The following is a 20288-nucleotide window of genomic DNA, read 5'->3' as shown; positions in this document are numbered from 1 at the left end:
CAACAAAATTTTATAACACCCAAATATGAAATGAAATAAAACAAATAATGCTTTCTAATGCAATTACTCCATGCTTTCCAGTATTTTCAGCTTGCCTTTAAGCTATGTGTAACTGAAGAAAAAGAATTAACATCTACTCAGTGTCACTTTATGTAAGTGAATTGTATGTTCCGCAGAAAGTTTCTGTGGAAAACTAGAATTTTGGTTTGTTTCTGAAAAGTTATTGTTTATTTTGTAGCATTGGAAAAATGTTTTCAGGCTTTTGGAAAACCTTTTGGAAAATGTTTTTAGGCTGTAGTACTTTTTCTCTGCTTCAGTGAGTAGAGGAAGAATACAATGTCCTTTTCATTGCATTAGTGAATCACTACATGCCTAACAAGTTGTGCTTTATGCAGTCAATGTGTTACCAGAAAAATTTTCCTTTTGTTCTGATTAACTGCAAATGCAGGTTTCAGAGTTAGTTTTCTTTTCCTGCTCATTCTTGGTAAGCTTTGCTAAAGGTCAGTGCTCTCCTTCTTGGCAGCAGCCACTGTTTGATGCCCGGAAATGGAGAGGCTCAGAAATCTACCTCATGGGTAAAGAATGACCTAAAAGCCCTGGTAAAGGACTCCACATTATTCTCCACATGACTTTCCTGTCAGAAGTGTTCAAAGGAAAGTTAGTTTGCTGAAGGGAAAACAAAATTCATCACATATTTTCCTAATTCCTGTTGTAGATCCTCTGCTTTAACTTTTAGAGAAATTTTGAAGAGTTTAATATCAATTTTAGAAACCCAGAATAGAATCATAGAATGTTTTGAATTGGAAGGGACCTTAAAGTTCAAGTAGTTCCAAACCCCTTGCTATGGACAGGGACACCTTCCACTAGACCAGATTTCCCAGGGCCCCATCCAGTCTGGCCATGAACACTGCCAGGTTTGGGGCATCCACAACTTCTCTGGGCAACCTGTTCCAGTGCCCCATTCTTTACTGTTACAGTAAAGAATTTCTTTCTAACATCTAATCTAAACCTGTCTTTTTTCAGTTTGAAGCTATTGCCCCTTGCTCTGTCACTACAGTTGCTCATGAAGGGTCCCTCTCCATCTTTCCTGTATGCTCCCTTCAGATACTGGAAGGTTGCCATGAGGTCTCCACACAGCCTTCTCTTCTCTAGCCTGAACAGCCCAAACCTTCTCTGCCTGTCTGCAGTAGAGAGGTGCTCCAGTTCCCTTTTCAACTTTGTGGCTTCCATGTCTTTCTTACACTGTGGGCAACACAACCATATGCATATTCCATGTGGGGTCTTATGAGAGCGTAGTAGAGGGGCAGAATCCCCCCCCGACCTGCCACACTCCTTTGGATGCAGCCACACTCCTTTGGATGCAGCCCAGGATTCCTTTGGCTTTCTGGGCTGTGAGTGCACATTTCGGGCTGTTGTTGAGTTTTTTCATCAACCATCACCCCCAAGTCTTTCTCTATAGGGCTGCTCTAAATTCCTTCTCTGCCCGGCCTGTGGATGTATCTGGGATTGCCCCTACCCAGGTATAGGATCTGGCACTTGACTTCATTGAATTTCATGAGGTTTGCATCAGCCCACCTCTCAGTTGTGTCAAGATCCCTCTGGAGGTATAACTCTACAATGTGTGGAATATCTAGGCCCTTTATATTAATCAGCTATATAATAAACACTAAAATGAATCTTTACATTGTAAATGTAAGGAATTTCCTTTGTAAAGAAAAGGCAGAGTGATGTTAAATTTCCTCTTCTTGTTTATGAGTGAGAACTGGCTTCTTCAGCATCCCATGCTGCTCAAATAATAAACCACCTATTTATATAATGCCATATATGCCTTAATATATGCGATGACTAAGACAGGGAAACACTGATTGCAAGCTGCCACTAACCCCTGCTGTGTTCTCTTTCCAAGTTCTCTAAAAATACGTTTCAGCTTTATCATTCGGTAATTACATTTCCTAATAAACACAGAACATCCTTCCTTCAGGTCTGTTAAAGGCTGAATAATAACCCCTGGCAATGCATTTACATGAAGGACAGCTGGAGTCGGTTGCCAGGGGAGCTGATGATTGTCCAGACACACTCGCTGTTGAGAGGATATGGCTCGGGATAGCCAGGGCTGTTGAAAGCTCCTCTGTCCATGTGGAAAGTACCCCCACAGGCTGCAACAAGAAAGAGACAGTAGAGGCTTGGAAAGGGTGGCATAAAAAACCAAAAAAAAGCTTGACAGAGCCAGAGCATTTGCTAATCAAGAAAGCATTTTTCCTTGTCTCTTTGTTCTTTGCTTGTTGATATACATGCTGAGACCTTGGCCAAAAAGAGGAAGGGCAACAGGGAAGGTTAAAAAATTGAATGGCAGAGAGAAAAAGAGGTAAAGGATTTGTTCTTTTTCTTAAAAGTCAGAGGCATAAGGAAGTAGGATCTGTTGTATGGACTTACATGATGACGATGCAGCATAGGTGGCATGGAAGCCCCTGGCAGTAATGTTGTTGTTGGAGATGAAGTTCACCACCAAGGCATTACCAAAAGAAGTGATAGGATATGGCATAGTAGTGCCACAGTAACGGCCTGAAAGAGAACAAGCCAGAGAGGGAAAAAAAAAGTGTTCAGCATGTAATTACAACTGCTAATTTAACATTTGGAGTTAATGCCTGACAACAAGCAGGAGTAGCATTTGTTGTTTACAATTGCAGTTGTCAATTCAATCTACATAAAAATGAAATATTCCATGTCATTTGCACAAAACTCAACTCTTGTGGCAATTTTTTTTTAAGAGAAAAAGGACCTCCTGCTCTCCAGACACCCTCAGCACTGGTTATTCTGTCATTGAGTTCCCTCAACGAAAATGAGAAAAAAAAAGAGAAATTACTGCCTAATTGGAAATAAACCCCCCAAAAATCTATCAACTATATCTGACAGCAGTTTCCATTTCACTCAATTTGTTTCTGATGAAAAAAACCAAGTGAAAAATAACAGACCAGTTCTCCTGCAATAGATTGTAATACAGGGATTAGAAATAGGAATCACGATCTAGCAAAAAGGCATCTGACAGTAATAAGAAAGATAGCAGCTAGTGTCATAGAATCATGGAATACTTTGGGTTGGAAGGAACCTTTAAAGGTCATCTAGTCCAACCCCCCTGCAATGAGCAGGGAGATCTTTAACTAGATCTGGTTGCTCAGAACCTCATCCAGCCTGACCTTGAATGTTTCCAGGACATCTACCAATTCTGTGGACAACTTGTTTCAGTGATTCACCACCCTCATTCTAAAAATTTTTTACCTTATATCTAGTTTAAATCTACCTTCTTTTAGCTTAAAACCATGACAATCTCGATAGGTCCTTCTAAAATATTTTCCCCATCTTTTTACATGCCCCCTTTAAGTACCGAAAAGTCCTTTAGTCAAGTGAAAGCCAAGGATAGGAGACCAAAAAATGAATTCTGCTCTTAGCTACAAACCATTTAAATTGACTGCAGCCCCACTCTCCACAAAGAAGCACGTACAAAAGTAGAGTAAGAGAGAACGTAATAAGACACAGATATTCTGAATTTTCCAGAAAGGAATTAGAGGCAACCCTGGGGATATGAGGAGAGTTGGGACCACCCTGTGTTCAGGGCTCTGAATTTTGCTGCTTCAGGCTGCTCCTGGCACTTGAAGAAGATGGTTCTGTCCAGAGATGTCAGAAGAAAGCTATAAAAACTCAGGAAAGAGTAGAAAAAATTCTGCTTTCCATAGCTTGAGGAAAAACCATTCTCTGCTCCCAGAAATCTGCAGCTTCCTTACTAGTGTTTAGCATGGACTGCAGTTATTTGCTGTGCTTGTGAGTTATATGTTTTTGTATAGTTAACTGGGAATTCAGTTTAAATTGAATTGCTTGGTTCCCAATATTGTTCAGCTGAGGAGGAAGGAAAAGGCAGCTGGAGTGAACACCAAACTGCAGGTTAGTAGGAGCCTAATCAGAGCCTGGGACGACTCTGCCATTCACACTGAAGACTTATTCTCCATTCTCAGTTTCCTCTGGCCAGAGAGGCCAAGGAGATTCTGTTTTCAAAGAAAATCCATTAAGCAGGAGGCCATGCACAGATAACCTTCTCCTGCTTACCTTGGGTGTAGTTTTATATATATTGAAAGGGAAAGGTACAATACCTTGAAGAGGAGCCTCGTAGTTATTACCATCCAAAATCTCCACAAAATCCGTTGCACAGTTTTGTCTATCATTTTCAACATCAAAGTCCGTGAATGAAAGTGTGACGTGGTTGACTGGCAACGGCAAAGAGTAAAAATTGAGAAAGAAGTTTGTAATTTCACAGAGAAATAATTACATGTAAACAGATGTTCTTTTTTTCCCTGAAGTCAATCAGTCCCCATAAAGCATAACATCCAAAGTAGTTTTTTTCATTATATGTTGAATGAATTTGATGGAAGTGCATTAACCTCTACTGCAAAGGTCCTGGTAAATGTCTTCACCTTTCAGTACTTTCTAGTACAATTAACATTGGAAGGACAGGATTTAACACATACACATGGATCTAAGTTTCCTTGTATCTGGACAACTTACTATATACTGAAAACATTAGCAAATACAACATGGAAAATCTACAGACATTCAGAAACAAAAGTTATTTCTACACACCCATGACCTGCTGTCCCTTTGCGATCTATACCATAGATCTGGACAAATATGAACTGCTGCTGCCCTGCTCCAGGCTTAGAAAGAGCCACTTCTTTCATCATATTGCAACGTTCCATATTCATCAATTGGGCTGGTCAAAGGATCATTAACTACCCTCAGCTATACTTGTACAGAATTGGATTTTCCACACTCTTGGACTGCAGGCTATATCATGAAAAAGAGGATTTCTGGTTCAGGGTATTTTTGACTTTCCTACTACTCTTGCTTCTCTGATATAAACAAAAGTGAAGTCACAGCTGGCAGAAGAGAAGCTGTCCTTGACACCAGTCTGGGACAGTAGTTACTACTGGCCTTAGGACTCCCATGCAGTTTGAGCAGGTCAGAAAGAGTCTCATGATTTAGATGACAATTAAGTTTTCTCCCACACTGACCAAGCTGAATTTGACACAAATATTTTGCTTCTCACTGGGCCCCACTTAATTGGCTCGCATAAGCTGAAATGACAGACGTGGAGCCGGCGCTGCGTTCAGCAGGGTGCCGCTGACTGGCGTTCAGCTGCATACGCGTGTTCCGCGCTCCTTTGTGTCCTGTCTGGTCAATCAATTACAGCTATCAATGCAGGTCCTCAGGATACACAGCAAAAAGGGAAAAACACAGTGGGTGGCCAGAGCAGGAGACTTGTTGGCCCTTCCAGTAAAAGCAGAGCAGGAGCTCTGCTGTGGCCTGCCATTGGCTAAATCTGTCGGATATGCAATGCAATGTATGTACGCTATTTATGTATGTAATGCTGTGCAACGGCGTAATGAAGCCACGTGGAGCTGTAACACGAGGCATGGGATGGTCCTGCTGGCAAGTGGAGGAGGTCACTTCTTCTACAGCACTTTTATGGTCTCTCATACTCTTGTAATTGAGGAGACAGCAGTCATATACGAGTTATCAATATGAATCCAGGGAAAGTTTATCTTTAAAAATAAACGTTGTACAGGTGAGGAAGAGCTTTGATGATGTCCTTTTCATGGACATCCTATTTGTATAAGTAACTATGATAAAAAAAACTATTACTTAGCTCCTGATTTGTGTTTTGGTGTTTTCTTGGCAAATTGATATTTGTTTTATAATCTAGCAAAATAAATTTATAAATATGATTGAGACATTCTATGATTTTAACAACAACAGCTAAATATAAGATGTACAGCTGAAGTAGAATAGTTCCTATTTAAAATTAGGATACCAGAACACTATTATAGGATTTAACACACACAAATTTTTTTAGGAATCTTATACAATGTAAAGGTAATAGAGGGTATTAAAGGTAGTACCAGTATCTGATGGAAAATATTTGGTGGTTTATGATCAATCATAAATCTGTGCAAAATTATGAATAGCTGAGAGTGTATCTATGCATATAACACTACCTTATTTATGTATTTTTCTTTGTATTTGAAATCAAAGATTCTGTGTATCTTTTCTCATTATTCAATCTATTTTTTTAATGTTACTAGCATAGATTTCATGTAACACAACTCTAGTTTGAAAACGCCAGACCAAAATAAGTTCAGCTAAATACAAGTGCTTTAATTATATGTAAACCCTTAGATTTTCTCACAAATGAATCCAACATCACATAGTATTCAACACCTCACTTATAATTGTAACACTTGGGTCACAGTAAATTGAGTAAGATGACAGAGTTGCCAGTTGTTTTCCTCGCTATGCACTAAATCTTTTGCAGTGAAATCTGACTTGTGACAGACTGGGAGAACCACACTCATCAACTACCAGGATGCAGAACTTCCTAAAGAAATAAAGGGGGAATTTTGCATTGTTATTGCAGAAAAAAAGATGAGGATGTTAGTCATCCCAGCTAACTATAAAAGATGTTTTTACTTACATGGTTCCTGAGCCTGAATAATCCAGCTGCAGTTCTGATTGTTTGGGTATTTGGCAGGATACAGAGGAGAGGAAATTGCTGCCCCAACTGAATCTGACTCTATGAAACTTCCACATGCTTTAGAATGAAACACAAAGATATAGATACATATATAAATATTTATATCTACAAATCACCTTGCTTAGCTTCTGTAGTGAAAATGAATGCATAAAGTGTAACATGGAACATCAGCATGAAATGAGGATAAAATTCTCCATAGTATTTAATCAGAAGAAGAGACTTAGGGATTAGCTCCCAGCGCTGGGTGCACTTTCTTGACCTGGATCCACAAGCCATGCTGCACCTGGCTGACCATCTGTGAGAAGCCAGAGTGACTTTAGACCTGATAGTTTTCATCTCCTCATAGCCCAGAAGAGAAATCTTGGGGTCAAAGTGTTAAACTCTCTCAAAGTGTTAAACTTGGTTCCAGGGCAGTGCAATACACCTATTTCTCTGGTCATTTGTCTAGGCTGGCAGCTAGGAAGAAAAAAATCATAAATTACTGTCCACAACCTTCCAGCACCCAGGGATGGCACCACATTGCATTGGTGGGACCGTCTTGTGAGCTGTGTCAGCAAAACTGCAATTGTGTGAGGTGTTGCACTATACTAGAGCTTGACTGACTGCAGAACTTTGGCTGACAGTGCTGAGTGCTGCCATGCCTCATCTCTAAGCTCAGTGGCTGCTCATAAACTGCCCAGGTCAGAGTTTAACACACACCTGCTTTGAACTGCCGGGTGAGGAGCTGAGTACCAAAGACTGAGATTCATTTATTGTGCTGTGCTGCCTAAAATACCAAACAAAAGATGGGACTTAACTGAGTTCTCTCAGGAAGAGGGAAGCTGAGTTGCTAAAATCCTAGGCAGGGAGCACTCACTCATCAGACATGGTTTGAGCAGTACTAAATCCAGTAAATGTGTTCTGAGAAAACTGAACAGATTAGGCTCTCACAGCTGCTAGCCAGAAATGCCTAATTAGCTATCTAACTAGTATCTCAGTAACTAACTGAGATTTTTGTTGATACAAAATCCTCCTTTTCTTTATAATTTTTCACAATATTTTCAAAAAACAAAATATTTTTGGGAAAAGCAATAATTTATGGTGAAAAGAATCCTGAGAGGAAAATAAAAGAAACTGATTTTCTCTGCAAAAATTAGATGTCTGCATCCTGGGGAAAAACTGTTGCCGAAATTATTGAGAAAAAGTGAAAGCAAATCACCAGTTATCAAATAGTATGTAATTTCATGAAAATTCTGCCCAGTTGGTGTCATTTTTCATTAAAAAGGAAACCGTGTAAAATACCAATTAGTCTGCCACAAATTGGATAGTTGATGTTTGGCAGGGTGTGCAGGCCTGAATCCATGGATTTCATCAACAGCATCACACAGAATTCTTTTATAGCTTTTCAGATTCATGCGCATGGATGGACATATAAAATGTTATTTTGTCACTAGGTCTGTGGAAACTGCCAGTTGCACATTTTTCTCAGGACGGTTATGGACAGCTAACCCTCTAGGGAGGAAGAATAAGAGGCAGTTGATGTGTGCTAGATGCCTTGCTATAAAAAGTATGAAATCTTTTTTCCCAATTGAAGAATCTAAGTTGATCCTTAGGCTTTAAATTCTTTAATCTAGAATTTGGAAAATTCATTCCTGGTAAAGATACACACTCCATGTGCTTCATGTGTAGAAATGATACTTTCCATTATCAGCTGTGCTAAAAGACTGTGTCTGATACAAAGTGGTGATTAGATAAATATGCATTAATGTAAATGATGAAATTACCCTCAGTGAAGTGAGCGCTGAAGCCCCTGTGCTGGATGGTTGTATCGGAGTGCAGTCGGATGTACATCAGCTTCTTGGAGGATGTGATAGGAAGGGGATGCTGTGTTCCACAGAGTCTTCTAAGAAGTGGTGCTTCATTGTTAGGACCATCAAATACCTGTTATGAAAAGATCAAACGAAGTGGGTTTTCTTCAATGGGAGTATTGAGAAGACTTTATTTCATTCCATCTCTTATGTTTCATATATTTTGATCCTGATATAATCCTGCTATGGGCAGTGCAAACAAACTGTGCATTGCTTATCTTAAGTAGCAATTTCCAAAAAATGTGTGTGTTTCAGGTTGAAGCTACTGTGACCCTTGTAACAGAAATGCCTCAAGCAAACATCTTCTTTCATGTGTATTGGGTATTAAAGCAACTCTCCTTTAAAAATCCAGATATTCTCATACATTTGTTGTTTTCTCTTAAGGGCTAACATGAGTTCCTGTGTAGCTTTCATTCAGTTAGACCCTACATCTTGCTTCAGTAAAATTTCTAAACTAGCCCTAATATGCAACTGGTGCACCAGTGAGAGCTATGACTCTGGATAAAAGGTCACTAGGATTATGGTTTTTAGATACATGGACCTGGCATCAAAGATCAGAGTCCTATATCTATGTTTTATAACGGTTTTAGAGTGCTGAATTACACACAAAGACATGAAGTGCTATTTAAGCAGCGGGTAAAGATTAAAAAAAAAAAAAAAAAAAAAAAGAGGAAGAAAGTAAAGATAGGTTAAAAAAATTCACTTTTAATTTTACCAGAAATGCCTTCCTTCTCTTTTTTCCCCCCTACAACTGATAATTTTGCTTCCTTCCTGTTTCACAATCAGGAAAAGAGGGACAGAGAAGTTAGAACCAACTTAAGCAACTTCAAAATTTTGACAAGAGAAAGCACAGAGAGAGAAGAATGGCCACAGCCTCAGTCTCCCATTAATTATTCTCAGCACTCCAGCAGAAGTGATTTGTTGCTGCTGTGTTTGGAGCCATGGAACAATCCCAGAAGTGCCTGGTTTCAGAAGCAAGGAGTGCTGGAGCTCCCAGCATGGCTGCATGACCCACAGAGGAAGAGCCTTTGGGCTACTGGGCAGCAACAGCAGCTGAATTCAGTTCCTGTTTCAGCATTAACATCCTGCCCGGCCATAGGCACATCATTTAATACAATTTATGACTCGGCTGGAGAAAAATATGGATTAAAATGTGGATAGGAGTACTCAAAGATGGAGCCAGGATGCTAAAAGCTATATAAATGCCATCAGATTAGAAGACATGTACTTTTTATTGAGATTGTCTTCTTTTACTTCAAAATGACTCACATTCTAGTGAGTCTGTGTAAGGCTGCACCAATGAATTTAGAAATTTTTAACTAGACCATGTAACACAATGCAGTGTTTCTGCCTCCAGTATTCAAAGGCTTTTGAGCACACTAGTGAAAACAGCAGCTGAGAGAAAGATGACCTGTCTCAAATAAACCTCAGAGCTAAGAAACAAGGGACAAAACTCCTGCTTAATCCCCTGACATACCCTACATAGTCAATGCCATACTCATGAATTAAACATTTGCCTGTGATTCTGTGAATACTAGCTAGCTGTGTGGGATCTTGTGATGGAGCATTAAGTCCGCAACGCCTGTTAAAATTAGTACCTGGTAAAGACACCCAAAACCATCCATCCATTCAACCTTTTCTTCTCTCTTGGAAGCCTGCCACAATCAAACCTCTAATACACAGCATGCAGTGTTTATTCTTCCTCTGCACATATATTCTGTATATAAATCAGACTGCCTGGAGTTAAAAACCACAAACGATGGAATGTGGGGGAATTAAAATAACCCTTAGGAATTAAGGCAGTGTCTTTCCCTAGACAGTAGTGAGAGGATTTCATCTGAATGCTAGAATTGAGAAGAAGCATTTCATCAGCAGAGCACAGAGAGAAGACCTGACTGCTCCTGGTAAAATGCTGGGTTTGATTGATCTGTGTGCCTCTGCCCAGCTGAGGATAAAACTAGGAGGATTTCAGGCTTGAAGTTAGATCAGAAACCACAATATTCACACACTGGTTCAGGAAAGAGTTGTATCTCTGCAGTTTCTTGAAGCTATTTTAAAAACATCTGAGAAATGCATTTTTGTGGCTACATGAGTAAGGAAAACTGATGCATCTGCTTACTTAAAAGCCAAGTTTTCAGTTGCATTGTGCATAGCAGCAATTCCCTTTCCACAGTGAACATAACTGACTCATTGCCTTCTTCTTCAAACGTGTCCTGAATTTTGCACAAACACATGAAAAAAAGATGTCAAATTTTGTCTTCTGAGCCAAAAAAACTCCACATATTTGTAACTGTTCTCTCTTGAAAGATCCTCTTTGCCAGCACCTAGAATAAATTAAGTTGTACCTCCCCTCTATCTCATAGAAGCTTACATTTCTACATTCTTGTGTACTACTTGTTATACTGCAACAGGAAAGAAAAATAACATTTACTTAATCAAACTCACTGGACAGATCAAACTATTTCTCCCTCCCCTTTTCAGGATCTTTTGCTACAAGCACTGCCTTCTGAGTCATGTCCTCCTCTAGAGTCCAAATATTTGGAACTCTTGCTGACCTGAGCTCCTGGCATAGCATCAGATATATTAGTGGTTAAACACGGTCCAAAAAGACAGCAATTGGTGCATTCACAATTTCTTTCCCTCCATTTTCCTTCAAATAAACAAATTTGTTGTGAGACACACTCTCCAGGTAGAAGTACACAGAGGCTGGTACACAGAGAGGAATTAAAAATTTACTCAAGGATGGTGACACTGACAACAAAAACTCTTCTCAAAGACCTTAAGCTTTCTACATAATATAACTGAGTTAGACTTGAGAGTAGAGAAAGGCTATACACCCTCATTTAGCAGATGAAGAGATGCTCATCTGTTCTGAGAACAAATAAGAAACAAAACTGAGGCGCAGAAACAGAGGACTCAACTAAATTTAGAAAGCTAAACGAATGACAAATGTGCTCTCTGTGCACTCCCTCCATTGGCTCTAGAGGGAGCTCAGGGCAGTTATCCCATGATTTACCATCACAGGCTCAGAATACATTTGGCTGAACCTAGATCTGTGCTCTGACTGACATCTAAAATCACTGAGCAGAACTGAAAAATGCATTGGGCTTTATGGAGTTGCAGCATAGCCAAGAAGCAGCAGACACAGGTATTTCCCCTGCTCCCACTTTGCTCACATAACACATGTGCAATGGAAAACCTTAGAGGAAAAAAATACATTTTCATGTGTTCCACATAGAAAGGAATTTATGGCAGAAATATTTGAAAAAAAAAAAAAAATTGAGTCATAATGCAGGAAAAAATGAGTGGATCCAGAAGGGGGAGGATGAAGGAGAAGACCATTGGTACACTCAGGGGTGGAGGGAAGCCGCAAGAGAACTCACAGAGCAAATAAAATCCATGAAGATAAGTAAAAATTCAAGAAACAGAAAAGGGTGGAACCACTGCTACACAGCTACTCATACATGGTAGTTGTTCCTGTATTAGGGAGAGAAAAACAACCCACCTGCTTCCTTAGCTGCCTGTATTTTCCATTTACACAACTTTTGGAATGCAATTCCTAAACCAGTCACAGTCAGACATCTACTTGTATTTTCCAGCTACTCTCTGTTCCCTCACTCTGTTCTCCTCTGTGTGAGGCATAAAGCAAGTCTTGGAACGAGGTGAACACAAATCACATCTAGGTGTTGGTAACAAGTGATTCTCCTATTATTGGCATACCAAGAGTGAAAGAAACCCCATTTACTCCTTTCTTGTTCTGCTGGTTCCCCTATATGAGCACTGAAAAACTCTACCTCATACAGCAAAGCCTCAGACCCCTTCATTATCTCTTGGCTTAAAACCAGCATTCTGACTCATCAATTTTCAAACCACACCGCACTTGGTGGGCAGTGATTGATGTCTGCATCAAATTTGAATCTCCAGTTACTTTTGCACAGCTGGGGCTGATGGGAAATCTTCTTCATGACCCCCAAAAAACCAAAAAGCAGAAGCAAACAGATGCTCCTGTACCTTTGGAGGACAAGGGGTGTCACTGCACATGGTCTGCAGACTCCATTCAGGGAAAGAGCTCTGGCACAGCCATCTCCTCTGCCCACTGAGGGAATGTTTTTTTTCAATGATTCACAACCCAATGTCCTATCCAGCCACTGAAAAGTCTCCCAAGGTAATGGGAGACTTCTGGATGTAGCTGCAAGGAGCTCATGGAACCAAGTACTCCACAAAGTGTTTAGATACGTACAAACGTCCCTTGGCATCAGGTCTAGAAGAGAAACTTGTATATCAGGCTTTTTCAGAATTTAGCCCTTAATTTGTGAATGGTTCATTTGCGTTAATACAGGTACTACCATCTCAGATAGCCTGCATTTCTGTCAGGCACTTTGACTTCCTATTCCTTTGTCATAGCACAGATGATTTGAAAGTTCCTTTTCAATGGTCTCCTGATGTAGTTAGTAATTTAAATAAAAAGACATAACCATATTTCTTTATGCTTCAGAACCAGAAAAAAAAAAGGAACAGTCACTGTACAAAGACGCTTTGTGGCCAAATGAAATCTTCAGTTCTGCTCAGCAAAATGGGGGCACATTTCCTTTTTTTCTAGTTCAGTACAAATAAGCTTTACGAGGCAATGTTGTTAAAACTGATGCTGTTTTCAAAAGAGTCTCAGTTCCTGCCAAATTGAATTCTTTGTGAATGACAGTTTATCAAGGAGAGGAAAACTGGATTCTGGGCTACAGCCACTGTGCTTTAACTGACTAGAACTGATCACATATGCCTTTGTACTCAGTGAAGTGCAATCTGACATCCAGGGTCAGGATTTCATGTCCCTGCTCCCAAAAGGCCAAGTGGAGACTTGGAGAGTTTTTCGTTGTTGTGCACTGATTGAGCAGCAATTTGAATTTCTGTGACATCAACAAAAGTTCACAAACCACCAGCAATGTGAAGCTTTAAAGAGAGCAGTGGGTCTAATGAAGCAATTAAACAGACAGCTGAGTAGCACCTGAATACACAGTATATACATTAAAAAAATCAGCCAGCAACAATTCCCTCTGGATGTAGACTCCCTCTCTCCTGAGTTTGTAGCAGAGTGTGGGCAATCTGCGATATACGTCACCAGTTCCTCCTATGGCTTGGAACAAGCTGCGGTAAACTGCACTATAAATGGGAGAGGGTGTCATCATAACAGTCATCTATGTATGAGGTTATTTTGCAAGCATTTCACCAGACTAATTAAGGAAACTTTTGAAATTTCTTTTGTTACTTACTTCAACATTGTCATAGTTACATGAATGGTGATTTTCAATGTCAAAATCCGTGAAATTCAATAGGACTCTGTGGCTGTGGTCCACTTGGATGACCCAGGAACAATCTGTGTTGTTATTATAAGGTTGAGGATAGTTTGGAGAATGGATTTCCCCACTTGTAGCTTGGAAAATACCACCACAGCCTGAAAAAGACACAATTAGTTTAAATCACAAGCTCTTCTCTTTATGCTTAGTGAGAATCTACCTCTACTTTTAAACTAAGAACACTTCCTTCTTTATGTTTCCTACATTAAGATTTTGTAAGATGAGCGCTACAACTGTTCAAGTGTCCTGGCTGCAACAAAAATCAATGGAAATTCCTATCAGGAAAGTTTAACATTGTCATTATAGTTGAATATGCAACAGCACTGCTCTGAGTAATGTAGCCCCGAGCTGGTAGTAGATGTTGTAAAGGCTGAAGCTTTAGTTCTGGTACTCCTCTATCCTAGATACTGTAAAAGCAATCCAAAACACTGTTCATATGAATGCCACACACCTGACATACTGAGAAAGCAATAACTAGGCCTAGCTGAGCACAGGGTGAGAAAATTACTTCTTTACTGAGAGCTCATTGCTCATGAGCAGTGCAGCAATTGCAAACCTCACATTTCTACTTCTCTACCCATGAAGTTGAGGGTTTCCTGAGGACTCCACCCTCAGATACTTCTGATCAGAACAGATCTGGTGCTCATGAATATCTAAATAGCCTGGAATTATAGATTCCGTGTGGGAAGTACCAGGGCTTTCAACAGGACTAACATGAACAAACGGACTTTTATATCTTTAAAAGGGATGGAGGAGAGAGAAAGAAAGACATTGGGATTGCTGTAGATGGAGGCAGCCTGCTGGAAGGATAAAAAACTGTACTGTTATTGCATTCTGGTGAGTGGGTATTTTAGAGGCTAGAGGGGGGTTGGAGTACAACAGGCAAGATATTGTAAAGGAATGAGAAAGCCTCAGGGGGCCTAAGTAGAAAAAATAAGCTGCCAGATCTCAGAAGGGGATTTGTTCAAAGGACTATTGTAGACTTCTTTTATTAAGAAAAGATCTTGTGCCTTTCTCATAAAACTTGTGAGAGAGGAGAAGTATAAACCTTGACAAATTAATGAATCAGTGTGCTTAATCAAGCAAAACTGCAAGAATTAAAATTTGCCTTTTGTCATTTTTCATTGCAATTATTTTCCAATAATTGCCCTTTTTTATAAGAACTCCCATGTAGAGATATGGTTGAGTCTTTTAAGCATATCTCTTCTTTTATTGATTACCAGTAAGGCTATGAACAACTAATCATATTGGGGGTGGACGAACCTTTTAGAATTCAAGTATTTACTAATCACTCCAAATATTTTTGGAGTCCACTGAGTTCTTCAAGTTAAGCCATGTTCTCAGATATTTTTCACCTTAACCTTTTAAAACCAAAAGCATCATTCATTGAATAAAGTACTCTGTATGGGCAAGTGGGTGGAAAGAACTGGTAGCATGCAGAAGTCCTTTGCTGATTTCAGGAATGTCTTGATTAATTATGTAGAGAAGAAACTCAAACAAAATACATAAATAGGCCTAGGTTTCAGCTAATTAGACAATTTTAAACTTTGTGTATTTTTCAGCATCTCTTAGTGTTACCAAATTCAGTATCACCCAAATTCTTTTTCAGCTTTCAGTCCTGCGCTGGTTGACTACTTTAAATGCTTACATGGATGATCGTCAACTCTCAGAATTCCTGAATTTCTCATGGCATTAATCAGTGTACTCACCACCTGGATTTTCTTGCCAGGAGGCATTAAAACCTTTCCCTGCCACTGCTGCATCTGTCTCGAAACGGACAATGGCTGAATTGCCAGTGGTGGAGACTCGCAGTGGGTTCTGTGCTGATCTTGAAACACACAGCTGGGCTAGCCTAGGAGAGAGGAAATCTGGGCCACCAAAGACCTAGAAATGGAAGAAATATTGTCAAAGTTTTCCAAAGAGAGTGTCTGCCACACAGAGTACATGAGAACTGTTCCATTTTTAGGAGGAAAAAACCAACCCCGTCTATAATTATTGAAAATGATTCAACATTTTAAAATGTAAAGCTAATAGAGTAATTTTCTCTGCAGGCTTACTTGGTATATGAACCACCTGTACAAACCAAGTTTAAAATTCTAGATGATTTCAGAATATCCTTGCAATAAATAGAATTTTCTGTTTGGGGACTTGGCCACATTCTTCTTTCCTTTCCCTCCAGAATTAGCACCTTTCTCTGCGCATATAGACCCAGATTTTTTTGTGTGTGTGCTTGTGCAAACAAACTGCTTCTCTTTGCAGGAAACTGTGCTGATGATTTGCACCATTGATATTTAGAGGCATAGTTAAAGAAGATTTTTAAATTGGAGCTAGATTTCATCTTTCCTTCTGATAAAACAAAAAACCACTGCAACTTTATTTACTTCAAGGGCAGCATAAATATACAAACTACTGGATTTGGGTCAAGTAAACTACATTTTAATAATGTTCTTCAGAAGCAAGGATATATAGCATACATATTTGCCAAAAAAGACAGGTTTTGGCTTTTAAGAGTACTTATTTCTTACTCAGAAGAGTGTGCCTCAGGCAGTCATAAACCAGAGAACCACCACTCTCTTAAGCTTCACAGCAGTATTATGTACTTACAATGCATTTTTAAACCAAGTGAAGTGAATTAAGTGGCAGTGATGAAGCCTTGTTAACCCTGTTTTTTGTTTTCCAGAAGGGACGTAGGATTTTAGTTTGAACTCATTTATGACTGGTGGAACTGGCTCACCTTCCCTAGTCTTCCCTCTCAAAGCAGAAGAAAACACACATGCTGAGTGCAATTTCCAGTTGACATGTGATTTTGGTGCCTAGAGCCCTCAATGATTGAATTTTTTTGGCTTCCTGCATGCTAATGAAATAGCACCCAATACTAACAGTCTACCACCTTCCACTGGTATGTCCCTCATAGGACTGCAGCTGCAAAACTCAGCTTGAGAGTAACCTCGGATGTGAAAACTATAAAAAAGGTACACCTAATAGAGAACATGCTGCTGTCTTTCAGCAACTGAGCTAGTAATGGAAAGATTCTAATTCTGTAAGCACATATTACATATAAATGCTGAAACTAAAGTAGATAACAGCAAGTTCTAACAACATAAAAACCCCAACCCAAAATAACAATAAAAAAACAAGCAAACAAACAAACAAAAATCTGAAAGCAGAGAATAGGAGTATAAGGCAACAAATCCCATCAGAATCTTCCAACAGTAGCACCTCAAGTCCACTCCAAAATGTAATAGTTTGGTAAACATCAAAAAAGTTAAAAGAAGCAATCCATGCATCTTTCTCAAAAAGTGACAGTACTGTTAGAAACAGCTTTATATGTGACCTTTTCTTCTATAATCACTTCAAGATGAGAGGAAACTCAATATTTTAATAAGCTCTGTCAGACACTTTTTAACCCCAGAAGGATTTTGGGTTCTGTCCAAGCTAAATATCTGAGCAAGTCCAACAAAGAGCTGAGCTAGTCCCTCCACATCCAAGGCTAAGTGTACTGCATTGTTACATAATTTGATTAATTGTGTGCTCACTAACTGCTCATAGGACCTGACACTGCTCTGATATTGGAGATATAAAAGAAAAAAATTTGGTTTTAACTGGAAAAAAAATTCAGTGACTCCAGGTTAATGTGAGACCTCAGGAACTGAGGCTTGCCTCCCCAGAAGAAATAAGGAATTCATTTTTCTATAAACATCCTAGTCTGTTAGATGTTCAAAAGACAGTATTTCGCTTTGGTGGCTGATAACACAGGCTTAATAGCTTGAACATTTTTATTTTCACCGAGACAGCAGTTTTTGCATTCTGCAGGGAGGCTGCGTGACTTGAATGGATAATGATTCCTCTGTCCAATTGATTGTCTCAAGGCATTCAAAAGAAGTCACTATGGATGAAATCACAGCTCAGATTCAGAATCTGTAATGAAGCTGTCACAGTCCAGGGAAGAAGCCTGTTTGTCCTCTGGAAGCTCAGCGTCTTCAGAAAAATCTTACTGCTTGGCTGCTCATGAGGCCCAGTGAGAGCTGCATTTGTCAGAAGTCTGCTCAAAATGTGAATTTTAAAATGTGTTTGTGGTACATTCCCTGAGTCAGAGCCCCAGCATGAGACCTAGCAAGAACACATGCTCTTAATCATCTAAACCAGCCTAGGGAAGCTATGTGGCAGAGGAAACAGCAGGAGTTTCTAATATGCATCTAGTAAGTCTTATGGACCAGCCTCTCACATCATCCCTGGTGCTCCCTGGGGCTTTCTGCACACCATGGGCAAGGGAACCAAACCCAGCTCTGACATAAAGCCTGCTGATTTATGCAGCATTACCTCAGAAATTAACTTGGCACTAGCTGAACACTTTGAATTGACCTGTTGGGAAAGAATTAAGGATGGGGAAGAAATATTGATGGAAATCTGAAGTTTGTGGGTCTCCTTTACATTGTTAACTGTTCAGCAACAGCTTCTGCACAGTTTCAAAATAAAAAGCAGTCAGAGGCATGCTCTTTATAGTTAGGAGTGTATTTTCTTTCCTCCTTTAGGCCAGTTTAATTAATCAGATGTTTTCATAAGGGCTGGAACAAAAACAAGTTTGAGTGTTTCCATGACAAAAAACAATAAAATATTGTATTTGGCTACAAAGAGAAAAACCAATAGTTACCACATGAAAAAAGAAGAAGGAAAAGAGAATGGATGGAAAGAATGAATTCAAGGGTGTGGTTCATAAAGAGTGATAGGAGTCTGAGCTGAAAAAAAAAAATAGAAACATCTAGTCTGACCAGGGTACCCGATCCAGAAATAAAGGGGTATTGGATGGATTAGCAGGGCTGCAGGACACTGCCATTAAGCCCATGGTTTTAATCTGTTCTTATCATTTGCTTCTGCCCTGTTAGCTCCATTTAATGTTAACAGTCAGCATTCCAGAGTTATGAGCAACAGAAAGCTGTTTTTATGCGGTTGGTCACCCTCATGACACAGATTTTCTGGGAATAACACTGATCCCTGCTCAGATACAACTTCCCGAAAAGGGAGAGCCTGGCTTTGACAGAGAATTAAGAACTATGGTAATACCTGATGTTTCTTTATATTTAAATGAGAAGACCAGAGCATCTAATAGACTCAGAAGTGCAATAAATTGACAGTCTTCCCTCCTTTTCAGCTCAGAGCTACATCTTGCTGAGGCAGAATATATTTATAGTTTATAAAAAAAAATCTGGTCCTTGCTAAGGAGAAGATATCATCATTTATGTGTAACAATTTATTCAAAGCAGACATGGTAATTTTTCTCTATGAATGTATTTTCAATAGAAGCCATTTAAAAATTATTTCAACCCTTTCATTGTGTCCAAAATAATGTCTTCTATTTCCATTAAACATTTCTAGAAAACATCTTTAAGAACAATTTAAATTTGCTTCTGGATGTTTATAAAAGTAATGGAATTTGATGGGGAAGAAAAAAAGACAGACTGCAACAGTGTCATAAAACAAACAGGAGGAAAGATTAAAGGAGAATGTGTCAAACACTTGAGCCATGGGGATAACCTGAGGATTTCACATTAAAAAATAAAATAATGTAACTATTATCGCACAGTTGTGGTGAAACCTATGGCAGTCCTGGGATACTGACATGGAAATTACAGCTTGTTTAAGAGGCATTTTCAAAGGAAAGGGAAGGGAGACTCTTGCTGCCTTTTACAAGAACAAGTATGCTTCAGATAAATGTGCAAGAGTGACATATTCAAGAAACTGTGGTATAAAAATGAAGATAGCAGCAAAGGTGTTGTAATGGGAAATATCTCTTAGAATTTTCTTAAATTCACTGCCAGCTCAAAGGGATGAGGGTGTTCCTAAGCAAAAGCTAAATGCATACAGGAGAGCAACTTTTGTGATTACTGGGAAATATTTATTACAAGACAGCTTATTCCAGGTAGCAGACTTAATGGGACCTGGAGGGACAGCAGAGTGCAGAGTTACTTTAGTACTGATTTTGACTTCCTATTAAAACTGGAAAGTTGTTTGATGTGAAAGAAAGCAGGAAGCAGTAGAACTTGCTACTCAGAGATAAGGAAAATGTGAGATCAGGAGAATAACCACAAGAAAAATCAGACTTCAAAGCCCAAAGAATACTTAGACAGGATATTTCTGGGAAGTTAATGTGAGAGACCTTTGGAACCTTAGTGATCACTGAAACACACTGTATCAAAAGGACACCAGGAACCTCTTTTTTTAATAGTCTGCAAACTCAAATGCATGTGTGGTCCTCAGCTTGGACATACATAGACAACTACAGGAAAGAAGATGACAAGATAAAGCAGCTTCTGAAAATGGCTAACCATGGGGTTTTTTTCCCCACTAAATCTGAGTCATCACTTGTTCTGTGCAGACTATGTCAATCATGCTATGAATGAATTTGATAACAAAAGCAAGAAAATATGTATGTGGAAAGGTACATAAAGCTCTACTCAGTGCCTGCAGTTTGGCAGGGGAAGCTCTATGCTGCCAGGCAGGACCTTTGGTCATACA

General features: G+C 39.4%; 1 protein-coding gene across 2 annotated transcripts in view; it reads right to left on the bottom strand.

Annotated features, from left to right (window-relative positions):
- CUBN (cubilin) overlaps positions 1-20288 on the bottom strand; it is a 151870-nt gene that overhangs the window by 64109 nt on the left and 67473 nt on the right. For both annotated transcript variants that reach the window (XM_069006729.1, XM_069006728.1), the window contains exons 30-36: positions 15485-15659; positions 13692-13873; positions 8344-8500; positions 6521-6637; positions 4143-4256; positions 2434-2562; positions 2024-2156 (exon numbers count right to left, since the gene is read on the bottom strand). In XM_069006729.1, the coding sequence (XP_068862830.1) occupies positions 2024-2156; positions 2434-2562; positions 4143-4256; positions 6521-6637; positions 8344-8500; positions 13692-13873; positions 15485-15659 (1007 nt within the window). The remainder of the gene's footprint in view (positions 1-2023; positions 2157-2433; positions 2563-4142; positions 4257-6520; positions 6638-8343; positions 8501-13691; positions 13874-15484; positions 15660-20288) is intronic.

This window comes from Aphelocoma coerulescens, chromosome 2 (genome assembly GCF_041296385.1).
Source record: "Aphelocoma coerulescens isolate FSJ_1873_10779 chromosome 2, UR_Acoe_1.0, whole genome shotgun sequence".
Classification (NCBI taxonomy): Eukaryota; Metazoa; Chordata; class Aves; order Passeriformes; family Corvidae; genus Aphelocoma; species Aphelocoma coerulescens.
Note: the sequence above shows the minus strand (reverse complement) of the source record. Positions and strands in the feature narration are given on the sequence as shown.